At 41.5% G+C, this 23,934-nt stretch overlaps 2 protein-coding genes across 20 annotated transcripts in view; both read right to left on the reverse strand.

The window, feature by feature from the left end:
* Window positions 1-1,182: 1,182 nt before the first annotated feature.
* Window positions 1,183-7,503, reverse strand: LOC116371074 (uncharacterized). 2 transcript variants are annotated; one of them, XM_031819986.1, is made up of 8 exons: window positions 6,779-7,503; window positions 6,580-6,646; window positions 6,216-6,369; window positions 5,901-5,937; window positions 5,483-5,793; window positions 2,435-5,071; window positions 2,164-2,245; window positions 1,966-1,999 (listed from the first exon to the last, which is right to left on the reverse strand). In XM_031819986.1, the coding sequence occupies exons 1-6, from the start codon at window positions 6,830-6,832 to the stop codon at window positions 3,514-3,516; spliced, it is 2,181 nt and encodes a 726-aa protein (XP_031675846.1). In that variant the 5' UTR covers window positions 6,833-7,503; the 3' UTR covers window positions 1,966-1,999; window positions 2,164-2,245; window positions 2,435-3,513. The 2 variants fall into 2 exon arrangements, with proteins under 2 accessions (XP_031675848.1, XP_031675846.1); XM_031819988.1 differs by lacking the exon at window positions 2,435-5,071 and having other exon boundaries at window positions 1,183-1,999; window positions 6,779-6,908.
* Window positions 7,504-11,183: 3,680 nt separating this feature from the next.
* Window positions 11,184-23,934, reverse strand: part of LOC109879489 (AP2-associated protein kinase 1) — a 45,282-nt gene continuing 32,531 nt past the window's right edge. For 8 of the 18 annotated variants that reach the window (XM_020471675.2, XM_020471661.2, XM_031820026.1 and 5 more), the window contains one exon: window positions 11,184-19,244. In XM_020471675.2, coding sequence (XP_020327264.1) covers window positions 18,433-19,244 — 812 coding nt within the window. In that variant the 3' untranslated portion in view covers window positions 11,184-18,432. Of the gene's footprint in view, window positions 19,245-20,471; window positions 23,520-23,934 lie in introns of those variants that run through there. The other 10 variants (XM_031820078.1, XM_031820069.1, XM_031820074.1 and 7 more) reach the window with 3 other exon arrangements.

Raw genomic sequence — 23,934 nt, forward strand, 5'->3', positions numbered from 1 at the left:
GTTAATTGTTTACTCCATGTGTAACTCTTTGTTGTATGCTCACACTGCTATGCTTTATCTTGGCCAGGTCGCAGTTGCAAATGAGAACTTGTTCTCAACTAGCCTACCTGGTTAAATAAAGGTGAAATAAAAAAATAAAAAAAATAAAAAAAATAAAAAAATTGTGATATGAGATAATGTTATGCACCACGTAAATATACATTGCCTAAGGCTGCAGTGCTATACTCCATGGAGACAGTGCTCAATGTTCATTTTACATGATGGATATATGCTACTCCATTTCATACAATCAATCATCAATCAATCAGTACAATTTATTTATAAAGCCCTTTTTACACCAGCAGATGTCACAAAATGCTTATTCCGACACCCAGCTTAAATCCTTAAATAGCATGCAATGCAGATTTAGAAGCACGGTGGCTAGGAAAAACTCTCTAGAAAAACAGGAACCTAGGAAGAAACCTAGATAGGAACCAGGCTCTGAGGGGTGGCTAGTCCTCTTCTGGCTGTGCAGGTGGAGATTATAAAGTGTACATGGCCATTAAGGCCAGATCGTTCTTCAAGTACTGTAGTTCAAACATTCTTCATAGATGACCAGCAGTCAACAAAATAACGTGGTTATAGAGGGTGCAACAGGTCAGCACCTCCGGAGTAATTATCAGTTGGCTTTTCATAGCCGAACAGTCAGAGGTCGAGACAGCAGGTGTGGTAGAGAGAGAGAGAGAGAGAGAGAGAGGGAGAGAGAGAGAGAGAGAGGGAGAGAGAGAGAGAGAGAGAAAGAGAGAGGTGGGGGAGAGAGAGAGCGAAGATCGAAACAGCAGGTCCATGACAAGGTATCACGTCTGGAGAACACACATGCCTCTTCATGTGATACATGATGTTTGGCTGTGCTGTGCTAAGTGTTATCTGATGGGTTTGGTGATTGTTCTGTGTGAAGCCGTATTCTGCATTGCATCATGGAATGTGATGTGCAATCCCTGGGCCTATGGCTGTTGAAGCTACTCCACTGCACTGCTGCTCCACTGCACTGCCCTTCTCCCCCGATTGCTCAGTTTGGCCTGGCGGCCAGCTCTAGGAAGAGTCTTGGTGGTTCCAAACTTCTTCCGTTTAAGAATGATGGAGCCCACTGTGTCCTTGGGGACCTTCAATATTGCAGAAATGTTTTGGTACCCTTCCCCAGATCTGTGTCTTGACACAATCATGTCTCTGAGCTCTATGGACAATTCCTTCGACCTCATGGCTTGGTTTTTGCTCTGACATACACTGTCAACTTTTGGACCTTATATTTTCAACATATAGAAAACATATAGAAAACATCTAGCTGCAGATAGCTAATTCTCCTCTATGTGTTTTCCCCTTGCTGCTAATAAGCTCTTACCAATCAAACTAAATTAATAGACAACATCTGGTTATCTGACAGTCTATGCAGCAACTATTGTATTAGAGTCAAGCTGTGGTTATTTTATTTATTTTCCTAGACAAGTCAGTTCAGATCAAATTCTTATTTACAATGACAGCTTAGGAACAGTGGGTTAAATACCTTGTTCAGGAGCAGAACATCATATTTTTTCATTGTTAGCTCAGGGATCTGACCTAGCAACCTTTCAGTTACTGGCCCAACGCTCTAACCACAAGGCTACCTGCTGCCCCAAGTCCTGCCAACTCAAAAACTGCACAATAAATGTATAACCAAGGGGGAACTAGTGCATTTCTCTGAGAAAAGCTGCTTCAGTTTTACTAATCTTCCAAAACACTTCAAATTCTTGTAAAATCATTGCCATTTATTTGATCAAATATACTTTGAAAGGGTAGACATGCAGAAATTCCTCTTGTCAAAAGTCTTGCTGTTACAAAAGTAGTTCTTCATGCAGCGTAACAGGTTACAGGTTCTTCTTGGTGAAGCGCCTGAATGGCTTCATCATTGCTGAAAAGACCCTGACAATCAAGGATCGTTTTTTGACAGGCTGAGATATGGAAGGAGAAACCTCTCCAACTGGAGCTAGAAACACAAGAGAAATGGATGGGATAAGAGAGAGAGAGAGAGAGAGATGCAGTATAGTAATGTTGAAAAATAAAAGTGCTATGAGTTTGGTAGGCATACCTATGTTTCTAACACACACCTAAACAAAACTAAAAGCTATAGCAGAGCTCTAAAGTCCTTACATATGCAATGTCCATCAGCAGAGGGAATCTCAGTCTGTTCCTGGACTGAATGGCAGTCCTTTTTGTTTCCTCTCTTGGAACGCTAACAGAAGAAAGGTAAAGAAAATGGTACAGAGAATAAATAAATAAATGGAACACTTCTGAATCCAAGGCAACAATTTAGTGATTAATAAAACATATTTATCTCATGTATTTGTCTTATCATATCAATAACATCAATAACATCAGCACCTAACTGGAACCAAAAACAAATGCTAACTCCCTGCTATACCTTGAAGTTGATCCTGAGTTTGGTCATTGAAAAGCAAAGGAAGCTCCTTCTTGCTTTCTGCTCAGCCCCCCTCTCTGTCTCAGCCTGGTCTGATGGGTTTGTTGCAGCAGAAGCTGGTCTTGACGCCTCCTTGCATCCCTGTACCAGCTGCTGGGTCAAGGACTTTACCAGGACTCTGTCAAATGCAGGGTCCTGGGAGGAAATAGCTGCTTGCAGGGTGTTATAAGAGCCAAACTCCTCCATGAGGTTTTTATGTACACCTCTGAACAACCTTTGGATGTTCAGGTTCTGGGAATATGCCTGTGTCCTGGAGAATCTAGATGCAGCACAGAACTCAGACAGGACTTGTCTGATGAGTTGCTGAGATGTTTCTGTCAGATCTGCTACCTGTTGGGATGGTCCATCTAGGGCTGAGGGTCTGATCTCCGATAGCAACTTTATCACCAGTATGGTGACAAAACAGATGCCATCATCTTTGCTGGAGTCCATCAAGTACTGCAATGGGAATGCAGTGGCACTGCTGATGTCCGGGGTGATTAAGAGCTCCCTCAGATGGCCAGAGCTGCTGGGGATACACTCCTCCTTCTCTTCAATGTCAATCCCATCTCCCTTTGGTACCAAAGAGGTTCCCTTGCTGGTGAAAGACGGAGTGGAGGATCGAAAAGAGGCTTTAGCACTCGGTGGTCGACTGCTGTCAGTCATTGGACTGTTACGATGCAGGGGTTCATCTGTGTGTGCCATCATCTTTGTCTTTAGGTCACTTGAAGAAATCTCTGGCATTTTAGAGACCCTGGTGTCGATGCAGGAGCTCCTGACGATGGGGCAGGTCAGATCAAAAGGCACTTCGTCAGGGATGGGAGTGCCAGGGAGGTTGATCTCTAACTCACACTCTGACCTAGGACTCTTTGAAGAGCTGGACAAGGAACTACGACCATTTAAAGAAGTGGACAAAGATGAACAGGTTCTAGGGATGTCTTGGCAGACTTGTTCACTGTCATCCTCACTTTTCTCAACCTCCTTCAGCATAGTTCCTACCATATCATTGATCTGAAGGAGCTCCCTGGAATCCTTCATTCGCCCTAAGCCCTTTCGGATCCGGGTGGCTTCAGCCCTGTGAAGAAATCCTTAAGTGTGTTCTTCATACTGACGCAGATGGTCTTAGCTGTTGACCAAAGCTTCTCCTCTGATTTTTTAACACTCAATTCAGTATCATCCAGTTGGGAGCCCCCGTGGGAGCACTGCGAAACTCTCCCACTTCTTTCCAGTAGCACAGTGTCAGTGGACTCATTTTTCTGGAAAATAGTCGCCATTCCTTTGACAAAGGTTTCCACTAATCCAGAGGCTGTATTCTCAGAGGACATGGAGGACATGGATTCTGAAAGGACATGGATCTCTGATGGTGAGCTAGATGACAAGCCAGCCTGCAGACTTTTCTGAAGACCAGTATGGCTGATCTGTGTGATAAAGGAATGACTGGATCTCATCAGCACTTTACTCACTGCCTCTTCTGCCTGAGTCTGGAAGTCATTGCTAGAGAGCTTCTTAATGCTCTGAATCAGACTAGGAGAGGACTCTGTGATTCTGACACTCTCTTCCGAGCTCAGTTGAGAATATTGAGTACTCACGCTCAAGTCTTCATTGGGTGAGGGTGACTGGGAAATAGTATAGTCATCGAGCTTTGATAGGACACTATCAACAAACCAACAAGCCTCTAGGGACTCAACAGATGAACTGACAACGGCCAAGGATTTACTCTCCACTTTTGATAATTCTGACTTGTAGATGGAAAAAACACTACTAAGAACTTCTTGAGTACTGGTATCCAGATTGGAGAGACAGAGAGCTGGTATTGGTTGGCTCTCACTGGGAACTCTACTAAGTTCGGTGCTGGGTAACTGGACCTCAACAGTTGAAACAGTTGACTTTTCCAGGGTGTCTGAAGACTCCTGAAGAGAAGCATCCTTAGCCACACCTTCTTCTCGAGCGGATAGAGTTAAAAGGTCCCTCAGCTTTGCTCGTATACGGCCGGGGCTAGAGAGGGTCTGAATCTTTCTGGCCACCACACTGGTAGAGGATCCAGTCTCTTTGAGAAAGTGAGTGGTCCCTTCTTTCCCAGATGGACACTCAACATCAAGGTCACATTGAAGATTGGTCAGAAATGTAGACCCCAAGATTGTCATCTTCTTGGCCAGATCCAATAGGATGTTGAAGTCCTGTGCCATTTTGTCCATTGTGCCGACAATGGCATCCAGCACATCATCGGTCACAGAGTCCATGAGGGGCTCGATAAACCCTACCCACTCTGGCTCAGACGTTTGGCTCTGTAGCTCGGCCAGGATCTGCACCGAGACTACCCGAATGACCTCCTTGCCTGCTGCTATGTCCTGACTGTCCATAGGGGGGCAACTCCCCGAGCTGGCCTGAATGGCCACTGAGAGGCCAGAGTTAAGCTGGTGTACTACCTCTCCCACGATAGCACAGCTCAAATCGGAGGAGCTGGAGGAGGTGGGGTTGGAGTGACCCTCAACCAGGGATATCAGGAGGCTCTCTTCCGTTACCCCAAAAATAGCCTTTAGAGGCTCCTCCATGAGGGGAGCCTCTCTAGTTGCAGGCAAGCTCTGCAATGAGGTCTGGGACCTTGAAGATAAACACACAATCACCACTTATGCCATGCAAATGTGACCAACTGGTATCTAATCTGGGTCATTAGTGAGCCTGATAACCAAATTAGAGCACTGATGGTTTACTTCTCATACCACCGTAGTTCTAGAAGCCTAAAGCCAACTGACACGATTTTTTGCCTGATTTTTATGTTTGTACGACATCAGAATATGATTAATTCTGAAAGGCATGTACCTGATCTATTTATTCATAGATGACTTAATGGCTTACCCAGTTAAAAATGACTTTCACCTGGACCCACCCACTCAGTGGCAACATTTCTGACCAGAACTTAAAACTACAAGGTGTGAATTCCAAGTTAATAATTTATGATAAGTATGGGTCAGGTCTTGCAATTATTAAGTTGAAATATTGCTGTGAACATACCTCTTAGGCGAACAGCATGGTGATGAGGTTCTGCGAGTGGATTTATGGCGGCACCCTGCACTGCCATTCCTCCTCCTCTCCTTAGTCCAGTAGTTCATCTCACTGGTCAGCAGCCTTTTCTCTCTCTCATCCAGACTGCCTAAGGAATCCTCAGACCCTGTCAGAGAGCACTGGGATTCTGGGGAGGTTGCCCCACTCCTCAGGTTCACCCCCATGATACGAGCTAGCGCTGGTAGGAGAATGCGGAGGGCTGTCTGGGTCACGACTTTAACAATCTTCAGACACAGCATGGAGAGCTGCTCGAATGTGAGCTATGGCCAACAAACAGAGTAATGTTTTTGTCAATCAAGCAATTCCATGACACCATTCCCTATATAGCGCACAACTTTTGACCAGAACCTTATGTGGAGAGACTTACGTTATTTTTCATGCCATGCTGAATCACTCTCCATTGGCTAGAGAAAAGAGAAGAAAGGAGACATATTTTACCTGCACACTGGTATTGAGTTAGTGGAGTCACTAGATAGCCATGTTATTGAAAATAAAAGTGTATTTAATTAAGCTATTAGCAAGTACATGTGACATTTTGTTCTTGATTTACAGGAAGAGTTAGGGGTGTGGTTACAGTGATGTTAGGTGTAGTGTCTAAAATCCCATTTGTGGTTAGAAGGTGCACTATGACTATAAATTCAGAGTTGTTTTATGTGAGGTTGGAAAAAGACATGGGACTTGCTCATCAGTTAGACTCCTCAGGAAGGAGAGGAGGATTGGGGCACAGCATGTCTCAATCTTGAGAGAAGGCATAAGAGTCCTCTGAGCCTCCTTCTCCAGCTGCTCAATGATAGATCCCCTTTCCCGGAAACCACACCCGGGTGTCTGAGAAGACTCTGGGAAACCGCAAAGAGAAATCTAAAGTTGAATCTGAACTTGATCCCTAATTTCCTTCACCTTAAGTGATTTGATTGCACTGGACAGGTAAAAGCACATCTCTCTGCGGGCCTCCACTATATTGCTTTCACCTATATAGATACTATCTTCTCAGATCAGTGCTGATGAATTTGAACACAACCTGCACCCAACATGAAGTAATCTCGGACCTGCACCAATGCTGCTGTCCTCCTCCACGGAAGTCTTCTTGGCACGGCCACTGGACTTACGTTTAGCCTACATGACAACAGATTATAGGTCTCATAGCAGATCTAAGGTCAGTGTAGCGTCTCCTCCTAATGCTTTAAGGCTAGGATTTAGTGATGTCTAAGTAGGCAGAACATGTGTAAAGGACAGCATATGTCTTACCTTGCCTCCTGTCCTGTTCTTGTTGGTCTCATGTGTCTCTGTTTCATCCTTCATATTCCCCACAACCTTATTTTGGTCATCCGGGGGATCCTCCCATTTCACGCTCTTGTGGATAAATGAGAGGTCAATATCAGTCCTAGGTTGTGACTTTGTGAAACAACTTATTCGCTCCTATTTTAAACAAAACGGCAATAGTGGTCAGATTTCAGTCCATGGATCAAACCAGTGAGACCTATTGCTTTGGTAGTGACCTACTATATTGTTAGTAATTTCTCCTCTAAACTCAAAATAGGCTAAATGAACCATACCTTGCTGTCATCTGACATGATGTGTAGCTTATTGTTGTAGGCTGTTTAGAGGAAATACTAATACCTCCTTTGAAAAAACATCAGTGAACCATCGGCAGACAACTGAAGTGAATTTGGCCAAAGCATTGTTGAATACTCGATACCGATTGGCTCAAGCCAGGGCATTCTTCAAAGATGTCATACACACATGATGTAACAATTAGGCCTAAGTCTAATGTCTATATGAACTGTCAATGTCATTAGAAAACAGATCATAGCTTGTCAAAGTTCTGCCAAACGAAAATATTTGTAAGTGCACGTTTTTGCGTTTAATTTATGGTTTATCAAGCATCCTTATTCATCGCCATGCACAAAAACGTAACTCGCTGCCATCCATTAGCTATAATTCTGAGGTTGCAAAACTGCAAAACTAGGACATGCAATAAATTATAACCACTTGCACCTAGAATAATTTAAAATCAATTATGTTCTAGGGGGCTTGAACTATTTCATCACTATGGAGCTGTCCGCTGCATAGTGCTGACACGTTTCTTGGCGTCAGGGGACCGTGCCATGGTGCTGAAATGTTTCGAGTCTGGACAGCACCTGAGACCACGGCATGGTGCTGAAATGGAGCAGGGCTCAGTTCTATGGGTATCTCATGCGGATTTGTCTGCTAACCTATGTATAACGATACTATAATTACATTATTTTCATCCATCCGTCAACACAAATGGCATGTCAACGTTCCCCAAATAATAATGCAATGAAACCAAGCCGAGATGTATGGTTCTTCATCCAGAGTACGAAGCACCATTGTATCATCTAAAACCTTCAGAGAGATCCCTTAAAACGGTAGTATAAATTCTCCACATCTGTTCTGGTAGCTAGGTTAACTTAGCGAGACATGGACAAATCCAACACATAGCGTTTCTACTGAGTCCTGCTTAGAGGTGACTGCCTGTCATGTTGCTAGTTGTAATGACGCTTTTAAAATAACGAAAGGTATTTGTAATTGCTCTGGGAGCTAATTATTGCAGAGCCCAGCTACACATCCTGCTCGCTGGGCTCATTATGGACAGCCAATGAGAAGTTCAGGTGAAAAGGTCAGCCAGATCTGATCTCTATAACATACATGATACTAGGATCCTGTAGCAACCTGCCGGCCTGCCCAATCCTCCATGGCACGAATGCTACACGCGCAATATGTTATGCTAACATCCCACAACAATTCCCCAATTGGAATTACTTGCCTAAACTTCCAATCATACTTATTTTCTAATATCAACCATCGTTTCTGCACTTAAGGCAGACTTGCCATTAGAACAAGATGGAATTAGGACAACTGTAAAGCTCGTTAAACGTAGGCTAAAATTAACCTTACCTGGCTGTCGTCAGCCATTATGTGTAGCCCGTTAATTAAGGCTCTGCGCCTCTGATACTGCAGCTGTTCTGATAGGCTACTGAGCTCTTCTGTAACTGTTAAACTCGTCTAATTTAATCGTATCCCTCGAAACCCCGTCAGTGAACCGTCCTCAAACACAATGAACTGATGTCAATATGGACATTAACCTTCACATAAAGATAACAAATACATGACGTCAGATATGCCTAGAAGTATTGTTGACTTGATCAATTTTTTTTGTAAGGCTATTAAGACTCTATGCAAATGATAACAGCTCTATCAAATTGAAAACCTAGATTTGAGTTAAAGAGAGGAATTAGGCAAGGTTGTCCTATCTCTCCGTACCTGTTTTTATTAATCACCCAACTTCTTGCAAATTCTTTAAATAATAGTCCTGTACAAGATATTTCCATAGCTGGTAAAGAAATTATTATAAGCCAGCTGGCTGACAATACTACACTTTTTCTGAAATACAAATTCCCATATCAATCAATGTGATACAATCCTTTTCCAAAGCTTCTGGTCTATATCTTAACATTAATACATGTGAACTCATAGCTGTCAAATATTGTGTATATTGTCTTATATCCATACATATTATGGTATTCCAGTAAAAGAAGAACTTACATATTTAGGCATAACCATTAAAAGGATCAGGAGTCTAGAGGCTTACTAAATTCTAACCCTCTTATTAAAAACCCCCAGAAGAAGCTATATCAATGGCTACAGAGGGACTTATCTTTAAAAGGTAGAGTCCTAATAACAAAGGCTGAAGGTATCTCTAGACTAACATATGGCACTCTATCTTTATGTCTTGACAGTTAAATAAGCAAAAAAGTTTGGATGTTGCCACACACATACCTACTTGTTAATAAAATTAAGGAAGTTTCCGTTAAAATTATTCATAAATATTATCCTGCCAACCACTATATGAAGAAGTTTAAAGAAAACATCAACTCAAATTGCTCCTTTTGTAATGACCACCCAGAAACAGTGTTGCATCTTTTTTTGGCATTGTATGCATGTAAGAAAACTGTGGCAAGACATCAGTATATTTATAATTGAACACTTTAATGAAGGTCTTACACTATTGTGGAGAGATGTTCTGCTTGGATTCTTTACCTACGATAGAAATAAGCTGAAACATTATGTAATTAATTTCATTATACTTTTGGCCAAATTGTACATTTACAAACAAAAAAACACTTTCTTACCCTACAAAAATAAATTGAACTGTATTTTAAGACAATTAAATACTTTAACAAAAAAGCTGTTAGAATTGTAAGTGTATGCATGTCCCTTAAGGTCTTTGTGTAATGTGATATTGTACCCCCTAGGTCAATTGTCCATTAATCTATATATACTTGTGTTCCCTCATGTACTCTCTGTATTGATTTGTTGTTAATAATAAAAAATTTAAAAATGAGATGGGAAGTAAATTTGTGAAGTGTCAACCAACCAACCAATATTTATTGGTGGCTATATTATCGTAAAAAAATCATGAAAACTAACATTTGCTGTTTTGGTCTTAATATAAGGTTTAGGTTAGGCATAAGATTAGCAGTTTGTTAAGGTTAAAAAATAAAACATTGAAATAGGTGGGGTTTATGTCTTTGGTTACTAGTACTAACTGTATTTATTCAAATAACCATATTTATTCCCAGTTTAGTTTGCTAAAATGTTTGTCACCATATTCGTTTGTTACTTTAGATCTACCTTATTTTAGTTTGAGTTTGGGAAGGCTACTGTGAGACTTAGGGAAGCAGGTGGGACGAGGTCAAGTGCGCCCAGTAACTGGCAAATTGGAAGCAATTGTTGCTTTTCCTGCTCCCACGACTCACCACCAGTTGCGCAGATTCCTGGGGATGGTAGGGTACTAGATACATTCTTTAAGAATTTTTCGACGGTAGTAGCTCCCCTTTACATCCCTGTTACAGTACCAGGACTGTAACTATGCTTTTGAGTTTGCCAAAGCGCTACTTTGTAGTGACCCAGTGCTTGCCGCCCCAACTTTGATAAGCCTTTTAAATTAGAGGTTGACACTAGTACAGTGGGGGTGGGTGCAGTTCTTTTGCAGGAAGATGAAGATGAAGAGGGAGTGGATCGGTCCGTCAGTTTCTTCTCCCGTAAGTTCAACTCGTGTCAGTCAAGGTACTCCACCATTGAACAAGAGACGCTGGCTTCATTGCTAGCCTTACAGTTTTTTGAAGTATATGTGGGCTCCAGTGCCTTGCCTATACTGGTCTTCATGGACCATAATCCTTTCGTGTTTTTGAAGCAAACGTACAAATCAGAACCACCTCCTTATGCGGTGGGTTATGAAACTGATAAGAGCTCCTATAGCTAGCGGCTTACTTACTAATTACTAAGTGATAGACATAACGTGAAAAGCTGTAGGAATGCATGTTAATAGATATCTTCAGCACTCAAACGAATCCACAGAGGAAAACTTAGACTTGAAATTCTTAGAGAAATACCCAACAACCTCCTGACCTACCTGTAAGTCACCATGTTTGTGATGTAAACAGTGACTCAATTTCCGTAAACTCCGCTGAGGGCGGAAACAGTCTTTGTATTTTTATGTAAGCAAATTGTGTATTGCCTTCCTATAATGATACACAACCACAAGGTAGATGAAAGGTGCATCTTATAACATTCATTACATATGGGTGTGTCTCATGATGATAAACAAATGCAACATCAATTAAAACTATTAAAATGACTTGCTTTGCATTCATTTATTTATCTTTACATAAGGACATACAACAAATTTGTGTTCATCAAATGCAAGCTTTGCATGACAAGTATTTTGATATGGGTGCTTTTAGGTTTCAGCAGGTGAGGATTGCTGTATAAATCAGCCACTGTTCTTTCCTATACAAGTCAGTCATAAATCAAAAGACAGTCAAAGACTTGATATTATGTTCAGGATTTTACATACAAAAGAACGATTTTAACAACTAAACTTCACACAATAGCAATTAGCTGGCAAACAAATGTTAGTCAGCCGGAAGACAGAAGTTAAATAAAATAGAATTTCAACTTACTCTGTCGATTGTCTGTAGGCATAGTCTTTATGCAGGGGGAATTAAAGAACATGAATTTAACGTATAATTAAAACGCATTTCCAAACGTGGGTCTTTGTAGATCCGTGCAGTTCCTTGGAGGTCAGTTCCTCTCTGCTTACCTCATGTCAAAATAAAAAGTTGCCCACAAGTTCATGCTATTTTTGTGTGCAAGTGTGGCGGTGCACTTGCAGGAATGATATTTTGACATGAGGTAAGCGGGTCTACTACAACATACCCACGTTTGGAAAGTCTTTAAATGTATGTTCTATTAGATGTTTACTTTTTGTTGTTGCACAATGACCAACCCTATGGACAATTGGCAGAGTAAATTACAATATCTAACTTCTGGCACACTATTCGTTTTTTTGAAAGCTAATTCCTATCAAAGATACTGTGTAAATACTATAGTTGCTAAAATAAAATATTGTCGAGTAAATTATTACTGCTGATGCAGTGTGCATTCTTCATTTGCACTGCAGATTAACAAACATATACAAGTGTTGTACAAAGTAATAAAACAAATAATTAATAACTAATTTTAAGACAACGGTTCTTACTTTGGATCAAGTAGTTTAAAACCTCTATTGGTCCCCACCATGACCAGGTAATATGCAGAGTCGTGGATAGCAAACATTGAAAAGTGCTTCAAGATTATTGAAGTCAGCAGAAGACCATATCAGCATTTCATATGGCTATGGAGAAAACAAAAACAGAAGGAATGCAAAATCTGGTGTAGAAGAGCAAAAAGGTAACCCTTACGGGTTTATGATGAAACCATGTGTTGACCATTTACTTGGAAGTGTTTTTTGAGCATGTGTAGGTGGTAGGTGTCTGACGCCACAAGTGAAAGTCACGGTTCAACTGTGTTTCGCTTGAGGTGCTTGACAAGGGTTGTAGTTATTCTGGTATGTTCTGCTAGGGGGTGCTGATTCTAAAAAGGTAGAAATAGTGTGAGGTGCCATCGGTCTAAACGAAAGCCTTGTTCACACGGGTAGTTTGAAATGACTCGAATCCTATTTTTCAGCATATCCAATTCTAATCTTTTATTTTTCCTGCAGTCTGAACAGCCAAAAAGCACATGGAATCATATTTCAAGCCACATTTGAAAACACCTTCGTAGGTGGTTTGAAATCGAATACAAATCTGATTCCTGTCCATACAAATTAAGTCTGAACGGTCAAATCTAAATTTGCCATCAAGTGGTTTTTACTGTTATTTGGCATATCTTGTTACTTGCTAGCTCCTCTTGACATGACAAGAATGTGGTAGCTAACTAGCTTGACTGCTGTGGCTAGCCAAAAAGGACTTTTTTGAAAGTTGGTTCATCTTATATCCTTTGCAGCTCTAAAAGTATTCCTACATTATGATTAACATTCAAAGCAACGGGAAATGTTAATGGCAGGCTTACATGCAGTAAATGAGGTGATTCTACTTGTGTGTATGTACTGACATGTGTGTAACTGATACACTACATGTTAATGTTTTTAAATGTATGTACATTTTAATGGCTCTTTCGTTATGTGTCGGACACCAGTAAGACTAGGTGTTGCCGTCGGCTAAGGGGGATCCTAATAAATCAAATAAAGTGTTGGATCTTTCCCCCACGGCATCCCCCCTACGCGTTTTCCATTGTTTTGGTCGAATTCTATTGATCTCTTTACTGCATCTATTGTTGTCACCTTAGCTTGCTACATAACTTCTGAGTGATAGGAAGCATGAGCACCACCAATCACCCTATAACACTGTGCACACACACACACACTTGCATAGCCATGTCAGGAAATGACTTATCTGAACACATGGTCACTTGCTGTTTGGACAGTCCGTATTCCAAAAGAGATTTGAAAAACGAAAACGATTTGAGCATTAAGTCCTGCAGTGTGAACAAGGCTTAACTACATCACATTTACAAATCTTGAATCGGTGACTCAAGTGCAGGTATAATGTAGAAGTGCAGATTGAGAACATGATTGTGAATGTATAGAGTTCCAGTGAACGTAGCATTAGATGCTGATTGGGAGTGTAGCAGAGATGCTGATTGGGAGTGACTTTGCCGATAGTGCTGATTGTGAGAGTGGAGGACTTAAGGCTTCACTTCTACAGCATTAGCAACCTGCTCAGTCCAAAATTGAAGTAAACCAACAAACAAATACAGCAGAGGCACCCACAAGAAAGGACAAGCGTAAGGAGAAACTCTGACCTTTCACCTCTAAGGTATGTTCTGTACTGTATGCCCTGCATGTAGATACATAAGGCTGACTTTTGTAGCACTGACAGTCACGTGACCATGTAAAACAACTAATAGTGACTAAGATAGCAATCAGTGAAGGATCAAAAAAAGGCTAAAACTCAAACAATCCAGCATCTGATTAACATTATAATACATGATCAAATATAACCGCACTGCTAGAGGTACATTTAACCTACCTAGTAAAAGAAAGTGTACACCACTCAATGGGCTAAAACGCTCATCAGATTACTTCCAAAATATCAGAAGTATAAGATAGAGGAACCACTAAAGGAGGCCTTCCTCTCATCACCCTGAGACCAGAGCTGTCATGGGAATTCTTACTGGGCCTCTCAGAGCAATGGGGAATGGACTAAGTATAAGAGCAGAGGGTCAAATTTGAGCGGTTGAGCCCAGAACGGGATATGCAGTATACAGTTGAAGTCGGAAGTTTACATACACTTAGGTTGGAGTCATTAAAACTTGTTTTTCAACCACTCCACAAATTGCTTATAGTTCTGGCAAATCGGTTAGGACATCTACTTTGTACATGACACAAGGAATTTTTCCAACAATTTTTTACAGAGATTATTTCACTATCACAATTCCAGTGGGTTAGAAATGTACATACACCAAGTTGACTGCGCCTTTAAACAGCTTTGAAAATTACAGAAAATTGTGTCATGGCTTTAGAAGCTTCTGACATCATTTGAGTCAATTGGAGGTGTACCTGTGGCTGTATTTCAAGGCCTACCTTCAAACGCAGTGCCTCTTTGCACTGAGACATCAGAAAGACAAAAAAAAATAAAAAAATATTTAAAAAAAAGACTTCCACAAGTCTGATTCATCCTTGGGAGCATTTTCCGAACGCCTGAAGGTACCACGTTAATCTGTAAACAATAGTACACAAGTATAAACACAATGGGACCACGCAGCCGTCATACCGCTCAGGAAAGAGACATGGTCTGTCTCCTAGAGATGGACGACCATTGATGTGAAAAGTGCAAATCAATCCCAGAACAGCATCAAAGGACCTTGTGAAGATGCTGGTGGAAACGGGTACAAAAAAGTATCTATAGCCACAGTAAAACGAGTCCTATATTGACATAACCTGAAAGGCCGCTCAGCAAGGAAGCAGCCACTGCTCCAAAACCACCATAAAAAAGCCAGACTACGATTTGCAACTGCACATAGGTACAAACCTTGTACTTTTTGGAGAAATGTCCTCTGGTCTGATGAAACAAAAATATAACTGTTTGGCAATAATGACCATCGTTATGTTTGGAGGAAAAAGGGGGAGGCTTGCAAGCCGAAGAACACCATCCCAACTGTGAAGCACGGGGGTGGCTACATCATGTTGTGGGGGTGCTTTGAAGCAGGAGGGACTGGTGCATTTCACAAAATAGATGGCATCATGAGGCAGGAAAATTGTGTTGATAAATCGAAGCAACATCAAGACATCAGTCAGGAATTTAAAGCTTGGTCGCAAATGGGTCTTCCAAATGGACAATGACCACAAGCAGACTTCCAAAGTTGTGGCAAAATAGCTTAAGGACAGCAAACTCAAGGTATTGGAGTGGTCATCACAAAGCCCTGACCTCAATCCTATAGAAAATTTGTGGGCCGAACTGAAAAAGCGTGCGAGCAAGGAGGCCAACAAACCTGACTCAGCTCTGTCAGGAGGAATGGGCCAAAATTCATCCAATTTATTATGGGAAGCTTGTGGAAGGCTACCCAAAACGTTTGACCCAAGTTAAACAATTTAAAGGGAATGCTACCAAATACTAATACTGAGTTTAGGTAAACTTCTGACCCACTGAGAATGTGATGAAAGAAATAAAAGCTGAAACATAATTCTCTACTATTCTGACATTTCACTTTTTTTTTTATAAAAGTGGTGATCCTAACTGACCTAAGACAGGGATTTTTTACTAGGATTAAATGTCAGGAATTGTGTAAAACTGCATTTAAATGCATTTATTGTATGGTTGTGTCAGAAATATGAACTCAACTTGGACAGAAAAGGTAAGGAATGTATTCTGCAATGATTATGATAAGCCTATACACAGAGTGTACAAAACATTAAGAACACCTGCTCTTTCCATGACAGACTGACCAGGTGAATTTCAGGTAAAAGCTATGATCCCTTATTGATGTCACTTATTACATTTACTTCAATCAGTGTAGCTGAAGGGGAGGAGACACGTTAAAGATGGATTTGAGACATGGTTCGTATGTGTGCCATGCAGAGGGTGAATGGGCAAGACAAAAAGAGTTAAATGCCTCTTAACGGGGTATGGTAGTAGGTGCCAGCCCAGGTGCACCAATGTGTCAAGAACTGCAACGCTTCTGGGTTTCACACTCAAGTTTCCTGTGTGTATCAAGAATGGTCCACCACCCAACTTGACAACTGTGGGAAGCATTCTTGTGGAATGCTTGACACCTTGTAGAGACCATGCCCCGACGAAATGAGGCTGTTCTGAGGGCAAAAAGGGGGGTGCAACTCAATATTAGGAAGGTGTTCTTAATGTTGTGTGTACTCGGTGTATGCATGTTTATAAATGAAATATTTTCTACCCGAGAAATTTGACAGCACAGTATTCAGAGGTAGCCTACAAACGTTAATGGAAAAGGAACCGTCTCTACTACCGTTAAACTGAGCTTCACGTCGGATTGCATAGAGCAAAATACTTGAAATAGCTCATCTATTTACTATTGTAAAGCGGGTTTAATTAATTGAGAAATGGGATAAATTGTAGCCTATAATAACTTGCTTTAGGCCTATAGGCAATTTTGTGAATATGAAGCCATTAGTCAGAAAAGGTGAGGAATTAATTATGAAAATGATCATGGAAATGAAAAATTACCTTTCTAATTATTTTAGAAAGCAAAGAAAATAAATAGATTTTTGCTCATCTCACTGATGACAAATTACTGTATCTTGTTATATTTAGCTACCTGTTTGTGTTATGAATTCGAGTATTATTATATACAGTGGCTTCAGAATTCAGTATTCACACCCCTTGAATTTTTCCACATTTGGCTATTTTATTTTACAGCCTGAATTTAAAATTAATTAAATTGAGATGGTCTCACTGGGCTACTCACAATACCCCATAATGTGAAAGTTGAATTATGTTTTTAGAAATGTTAACAAATTAATAAAAAAATGAAAAGCTGAAATGTCTTGAGTCATCTCTTTTATGGCAACCTAAATAAAAATAGTCTTAAGTCACAAGTTCCATGGACTCACACTGTGCAATAGTTTAACAGGATTTGTTTTAGTGACCATCTCATCTCTGTACACTACACATACAGATAAGTGTAAAGTCCCTCAGTTGAGCAGTGGATTTCAAACACATATTCAACCACAAAGACCAGGCAGGTTTTAAAATCCCTCGCAAAGCAAGGCACCTATTGGTAGATGGGTAAAAATAAACAAGCATTGAATATCCCTTTGAGCTTGGTGGATCAACATTGTAGTTACTCCACAAGACTAACCTAAATGACAAAAGCCTGTACAGAATAAAAATATTCCAAAACATGTATCCTGTTTGCAAGATACTGCCAAAAATGTGGCAAAGAAATGTACTTTATATCCTGAATACAAAGCATTATATTTATATTATCCAACACACATCTGAGTATCACTATATTTTCAAGCATGGTGGTGGCTGCATCATGATGGGTATGCTCGTCATTGGCAAGGACTAGGGAGTTTTTGGGGAATAAAAATATACTAGAGGTAAGCGCAGGCAAAATCATAAGAGGAAAACCTGACTCAGTCTGCTTTCCAACAGACAAATTCACCTTTCAGAAGGCCAAGACAACATTGAATGTTCCCGAGTGGCCTAGTTACAGTTTTGACTTAAATCAGCTTGAAAATCTATGGCAAGACTTAAAATGTCTGTCTACGCAATGATCACCAAACAATATAATTTTAAAAGAATGTGCAAATACTGTACATTTACGGTGTGCAAAGCTCTTAGACTTACCAATAAAGACTCACAGCTGTAATCACTGCCAAAGGTGATTATAACATGTATTGACTCAGGGGTGTGAATACTTATGTAAATGAGATTTCTGTATTTAACTTTCAATAAATAAGCAACATTTCTATAAACATGTTTTCACTGTCATAGGTTATTGTGTGTAGATGGGTAAACATCCATTTAGAATTCAGGCTTCACATAATTCACTAAATGTGGAATAAGTCAAGGGGTATGAATACTTTCTGAAGCCCACTGTATTCATGCACAAGGCTACTATGCTACTTTTCCTTTAATTGCATTGCAAAAATTCAACCACTTGAAACTGCATGCGCATGGAGGCAGGATAATCACATTCTCACGTCAAGTTCAGTTTTTATAAATGACAACTTTTGCTTAAACTGCTGCATGCATGTTTTGGGGCATATTTTGTGTATACACAGCATTTATAAATGAGGACCCACCTCAATTCTACTGCAGCAAAAAAACACATTGATGACCTTGCTCAATATCTAGAATGATCCAAGTTTGTAAGGACAAGATCTTAAGAGTTCTATGCTGCCCTGCAGTGCAGCCCTGGTGCAGGTGACAGCATGCAGTGTGTATGCCTTAGTGTAGTGTGCACAGGTGTGGGCTACAATGCTGGCTCCGCTTCCCTGTAGGGAAGGATAAGACCTTTCAGGGCTTTTCTTGTGGGGCCTTGATGTGAAAGGGCGCAGAGACAAATGGGTCTACTGAGTTCACCTCTGAAGTCCAGGAGTGTAAGGGGTCCACAGCAGCTTGCCTGCTCACATTGGACACCACCCTCTGAGCTGTCACAGGTTGGTGAGGCAAGGGGCCCTCAAAGTGTCGGGAGTACTTGGCCAGGGCCTGTGGGAGGAAAGGCTGTGTGGCCACCTGGCTCAAGAGGGCTGGTTCAGGGGCCACAGGGTGAACCACAGCTGGGTGAAGGTGCTGGGTCTTGGGCTTCACAAAGGGGGCCTGCAGGAAGACGTCTGGATGCTGTTGAGCCACAACAGGGGGACGTTGGAAGGGGGCATTTGCGAACACGTCGCCTGCCTCCTCTTGTTCAATCCTGAAGGGGGATTTGAAGAAGACATCAGGGACAACCTCAACCACCCTGGCTTGCTGTGGCATCTGGTGGGAATGATTCAGGGATGGGGCACAGAGGGATGGGGTAGGTTGGTGGGAGGAAGTGGAGAGTTGTGGGTGTGATAGGGATGGCTGGGAGGATGGGAGGAGTAATTCAGACCCCTGCTCCTCCTCTTCATCTGAATCCAGCAGCAAAGGTCTGGAGCCACTGCAGTCATGAACCACGTCACTCTCACTGGCCCTTCTGCCCTGCTCCTCCTTCACTCTCTCGTCTTCCTCCTCATCATCATCGCTGGAGTGGATACAGCCTTCGTTTGCTCTGTGACCTTCTCCAGGCAGCTCAATTTCAGAACCCCCCTCGTCCAGCACAGCGTAACCATTACTCACCCCTTTCAGCTCTGCAGAGGAGAGAAGGCACAGAGTAATGGATAAGACTTGAGATGTGTAAATGGAGACAAGATGATACAGCAACTGAGTTGACATTGAGAAACCTCTCGCAGCTCTGAACACTACGGTCTGTGGTCCTTTGGTCTAACGGACCATCAATTAGGTCAATCCCAAATATGACAAGTACTACAGCTCTACTGCAAACAAGTAAACACCATGGAAACAGCAATAACAGCACAATGGTCCAACAGCAGCAAGCCAGCACAACCACATCAAAAACACAACATGTTCTACTCTGTACAACACAATGTGACAGACAAGACTATTCAGCACCATCACCACAACAAAATACATTGTTTCCATTAATTGATTTCAGCAGACCTGCAACATTCTCTAGGCACATACACTCAATACCTCATCAAAACAATTCCATGTACCATTACAGAGCAAGTAATGATGTCAGATTTAGGGTTGTAATTAGTAAGTTATATAAATATATAGGGACTTGATAAGAAGGAAGTGGACCTATGGAAAGAAGGAGTGAGAAGACTGACAGGAGCAGACACAGAAACAAAAAGAGAGCGGGAGGCAGAAACAGGGGCAGTCTTACCTTGGTAGTGCAGGTAGCAGGAGTTAGCCGGCAGCTCCAGAGGTATAGGGTTAGTGGCAGCCATTGTAGGGCACAGTTCAAAGTCATTCAGAAGGCAAAGAGCTGGGCAGGGTGTGAGTAAGAGAAGAGGTAGAACTGTAGCTCTAAGCTTCTCAACCTCCCACTGGATTGAAAGGCAAGAAGCTAGGTGTGTGAGTTCTAGTCAGTGAGAGCCCTCAACCCCATGTAAGAGTGCAGTGTGTTAATTAAGTGTGTTAGTGGCTTAACTAAGTGAGCACCAAGGTGTAATAGGATGATTGGGCACTTCCATACTGTAGCGTCAATGAGAACTGTGTTTCGATCAATAGGGCAAAATTATTTATTTTTGTTTCAAAACGCGGAGGCCTCTGAAAGCCATTAGCGCATTTATGAGCTGCCTTACTGACAGCATTCGCTGTCTGAAGTGTGAGCCTTGACATTGTTAGGGAAGTGAATTATGTGGGTGTGTGACTAAGCAACAGACTGTGTTAACCAGTCAAAGGATGCATACTGTGCCTATAGCTACTTGCTCGTCCAATCATCGCATAACACTAGCATATATTGAACTACATTTCCTACTGGTGAACTGAAAGACACCGAGAAGACTAGGTATGTCCACATTTACATGTTTATTTAAGGTCCCCTTTTCTTTTTTTCTTATTTCATAAAAATAGAAGGTACACACTAGATAACTCTTAGCTTTCACATATTAACATTTGCTGTTCATGTCAACAGTTTACATCTAATCAAATTATACTTGTCACCGTTTCCCCTAGCAAACATACTAGGTACAGCCGTTTCACAGCAACACAATTGAAACTCTACTGGCAAGGCTAGACCTCTACTGAATACAACACTGGTGTCTAAGAACAATATGAGCACTAGTGTAGAATTGCATAGGTTAGCTACACTAAAACCTGCAGTAGACTGAACTGTACAACAAGTATATCAGAGAGAAAAATGAATAAATAAGAAAGAGTAGCTTTACTGATTATCTGTCCATACACTACAGATTCCACAGGCCAATTTCTGTACAATAGATGGTTTGGTGAGGAGGGGTAAAACAATGTTTTATCTCAAAGATACTAGCAGTAACATCATGGAAATGTATCATTTTGCTTTGTATACTTTCCAAGTATGGAAACAACTTTTTGACATGCATTATACAGGTTTGCATTTCAGTTTCTGAAATATTGTATCATTTTGATATGCCTCAGAAGATCAATCAAGGGTGGGTACATCCACTGATTATGCTTGCTGGGAGGAGGATAAAGATGAGTCAAGATACAAGTGTTCTGTTTGCAACAAATTATACTAATTGCACTAACTTTTAAGTAGGTAGGCTAGATAGCTTTTGTGATACATTTAGGGGTTAACAGTAAAGGAGTAGGACAATAAGGGACAGAGATATCAGGAAGACCCTTCCGTCATAAACCCTGTTTTCAGCGGGAGGGCTCTAAGAGTTGGAAGAAATATATTCCCTTCAAGCTATTAAATAAACTACAGCTCAGATAATGAAAATCAAACTAGAAAAAAGTCAAAACCAGGGATGAGGTGTGATGACAATACCTCAATAAGGTACAGTAAGTAACAAGCAGAGAGCTATCCTCAGAAACACAACCAAATTAAGATAGGGAAGCAACTAGCCCCGTGGTTTTAACTATGCTAAAATAATCTTCCACAAGACCAAGAAGGATAGACAAAAATACTGTGAACAAAATGGAGGGACAGGATGGTAGTACTCTTAAATACAGCTTCATAAATAATACACAGAAATACATTTTTTTCATTCAAGTATATGTACTTGTTATGAACTTTATATATTTCATATTGACTCACTTCATACATTCATTCTATAGTACTATCAATAGTCACATTTATTCATAACATATATATTTTTTTAAATATTAAAACAATTTCAAAGTAGTAGTTACAGTACATTTTTAAAGGGAGAATGAGGACATTGAAACAGTGGTTTTATATACATAAGAGTTGGTGGGGAATGGAGTTGTCCAGATTTAAGTTGGACATTACATCATAGGCAAGCAACATCAAGGTGTGTGTGTTTGTGTGGTATGGATGGATGGGTAGATCGGACAAAAGGGAGGTGGATATGAATGATTACAAACATGTGCAGAGGCACATGGAACAAATAGAGAAACGGATTGCCTGTACTGTATGGCTACACCAGCACAACACAAGCAGACAGACAAAACCCAAGCTGCAGCTAGTTCTCGCTCTGCTGGCTCACTGGTGAATATCAACCGACTCATTAAATAACCATTGCACATTTCTGTTGTACCTGCGAGTCTTATTCCCATGCTCAATATGGCACCCTTTTTCTATCGCAGACACTGAATTTACAGCTGCTAACCTTGCCAATGTGCCGGGGATAGAAACAAACAAACCCAAATATACCCAATAAAGTTCTTATTGGAATACACATGATCAAAAGACAAAGGCATTCAAATGAATCACACACATTTAGAATAATACCACGATTGCGGCAACCTTTCCAGACAATTCTTAGACTTAAGGGCATAGTGGAAGGGGGAAAAAAATGCACCAGCTCAATATAATCTTAAAGGAGGACCACAGGAAATTCACAGCACAGGAACAATAATCCCAGGAAACCTTCAGATAAACAGATTGTAGCTCTTACGTAAAGCACAGCCAAGATAAACATGGTTGCACAGTAAAGGAGATGGTTGTTGTACCAGACCTGAATATCAGCGCCAGTTTGGGGGCAGCTGGTGACGCCTGTAGAGATCAGATGTCTACTGTAACGGTGCACATTGCACAAGCGCTTATGAGCTTACAATGGCAGACATCTTACAACAGACTGCCAAACATTCCCAGGGGGCAGCAGTGGATCACAGCAGTTTGAAAACAGTTAAACACACCGCAGAAGACCAAGGACTGACAGCTTATCGTCATTATTAGTCCCCCCTGTATGCCCAATGCAAGCAGCTCTAGATAGTTCAGTCAGCATATGCTTTTCTTAAGGGCAACTGCTTTGCTCTATAGACTATACATGGTCATAGCTGCTACAGGAAGAGTGCATACAGATAACCAGGAGAGCTAGAAGCACTGTACAGTTGTGTTACATGGTCAGACCTGTGACAAATAGGTATGCCAGGGGTGGATTGTATAAGTGATCAAACATTGTAGAACCCAGCAAAGACAAATCGGGTTATGGGCAAGCCAGGCAGTATGTGCATGAGGTGGGGTTGAATCTGCATGGAAGGACAATTAGGAATGTTGACAGATTGTTGAAAGCGTGATAATGACCCTAGTGCAGCCAAGACAGAAGCAGACAATGTGTCAGGGTGGGGGGTTAATGCAAAGTTGTTACACCAACATGGGAATGCCAACGGCCACCATTGTATCAGGCAAGCAAGAGATGGTGGGGGGGGGGGGGGGGCAAGGAGGCACACCGGAGAAAGTTTTCACTAGTCCATTTCACCTCACAAGGTGCTACAGAAGTGCCTCTGCTGCCCCCTCTCCATCCCCTACGTGTTACGATTGCACGCTGCCCCTTCGACCTCTCTCTCCCAACCCCCCTAGAGGTCGATGAGCTGATCCACCAGCAGAAGGGAGCGGGCCATGTTGGGGATGCTGGACTCTGAACTGCCACTGTTGCTGCGCGAGTGACCACCTGAAACGTGCCAGAAAGAGAGAGAGGGGGAGACAAGGACATGGGGGGAGCAAGGAAGAGAGAAGAGGGAGAAAGGCGAACGAGCAGGAGTGAGAGTAATATTTAAAGAAAGAATTTAACAGAGGCCAGAACATATAAAGGCAAATAATTGAGAATCGGTGAAAGAGAGCGGAGAAGAAAGCAGAATGACAGGAGCAGACATGGGTGAATGAGGGACAGGGAAGAGAAGAAAAGAAATATACAGAAAGTAAGCCAAGGTTATCTATATGCAGCCGCAGCATTTCAGGGAAAGCGTGCTGGGAGGACATATTGTAAGTCGTCCTACCCTCTAGAAGAACTACTCCTTCAAGCTCTGCCTTTGGTGCTTCTGTTCTGACAGACTGTACAAAACAACTGCAGAACGGTGCCTCCCTTT

This window comes from Oncorhynchus kisutch, linkage group LG3, assembly GCF_002021735.2.
Source record: "Oncorhynchus kisutch isolate 150728-3 linkage group LG3, Okis_V2, whole genome shotgun sequence".
In the NCBI taxonomy this organism is placed as follows: Eukaryota; Metazoa; Chordata; class Actinopteri; order Salmoniformes; family Salmonidae; genus Oncorhynchus; species Oncorhynchus kisutch.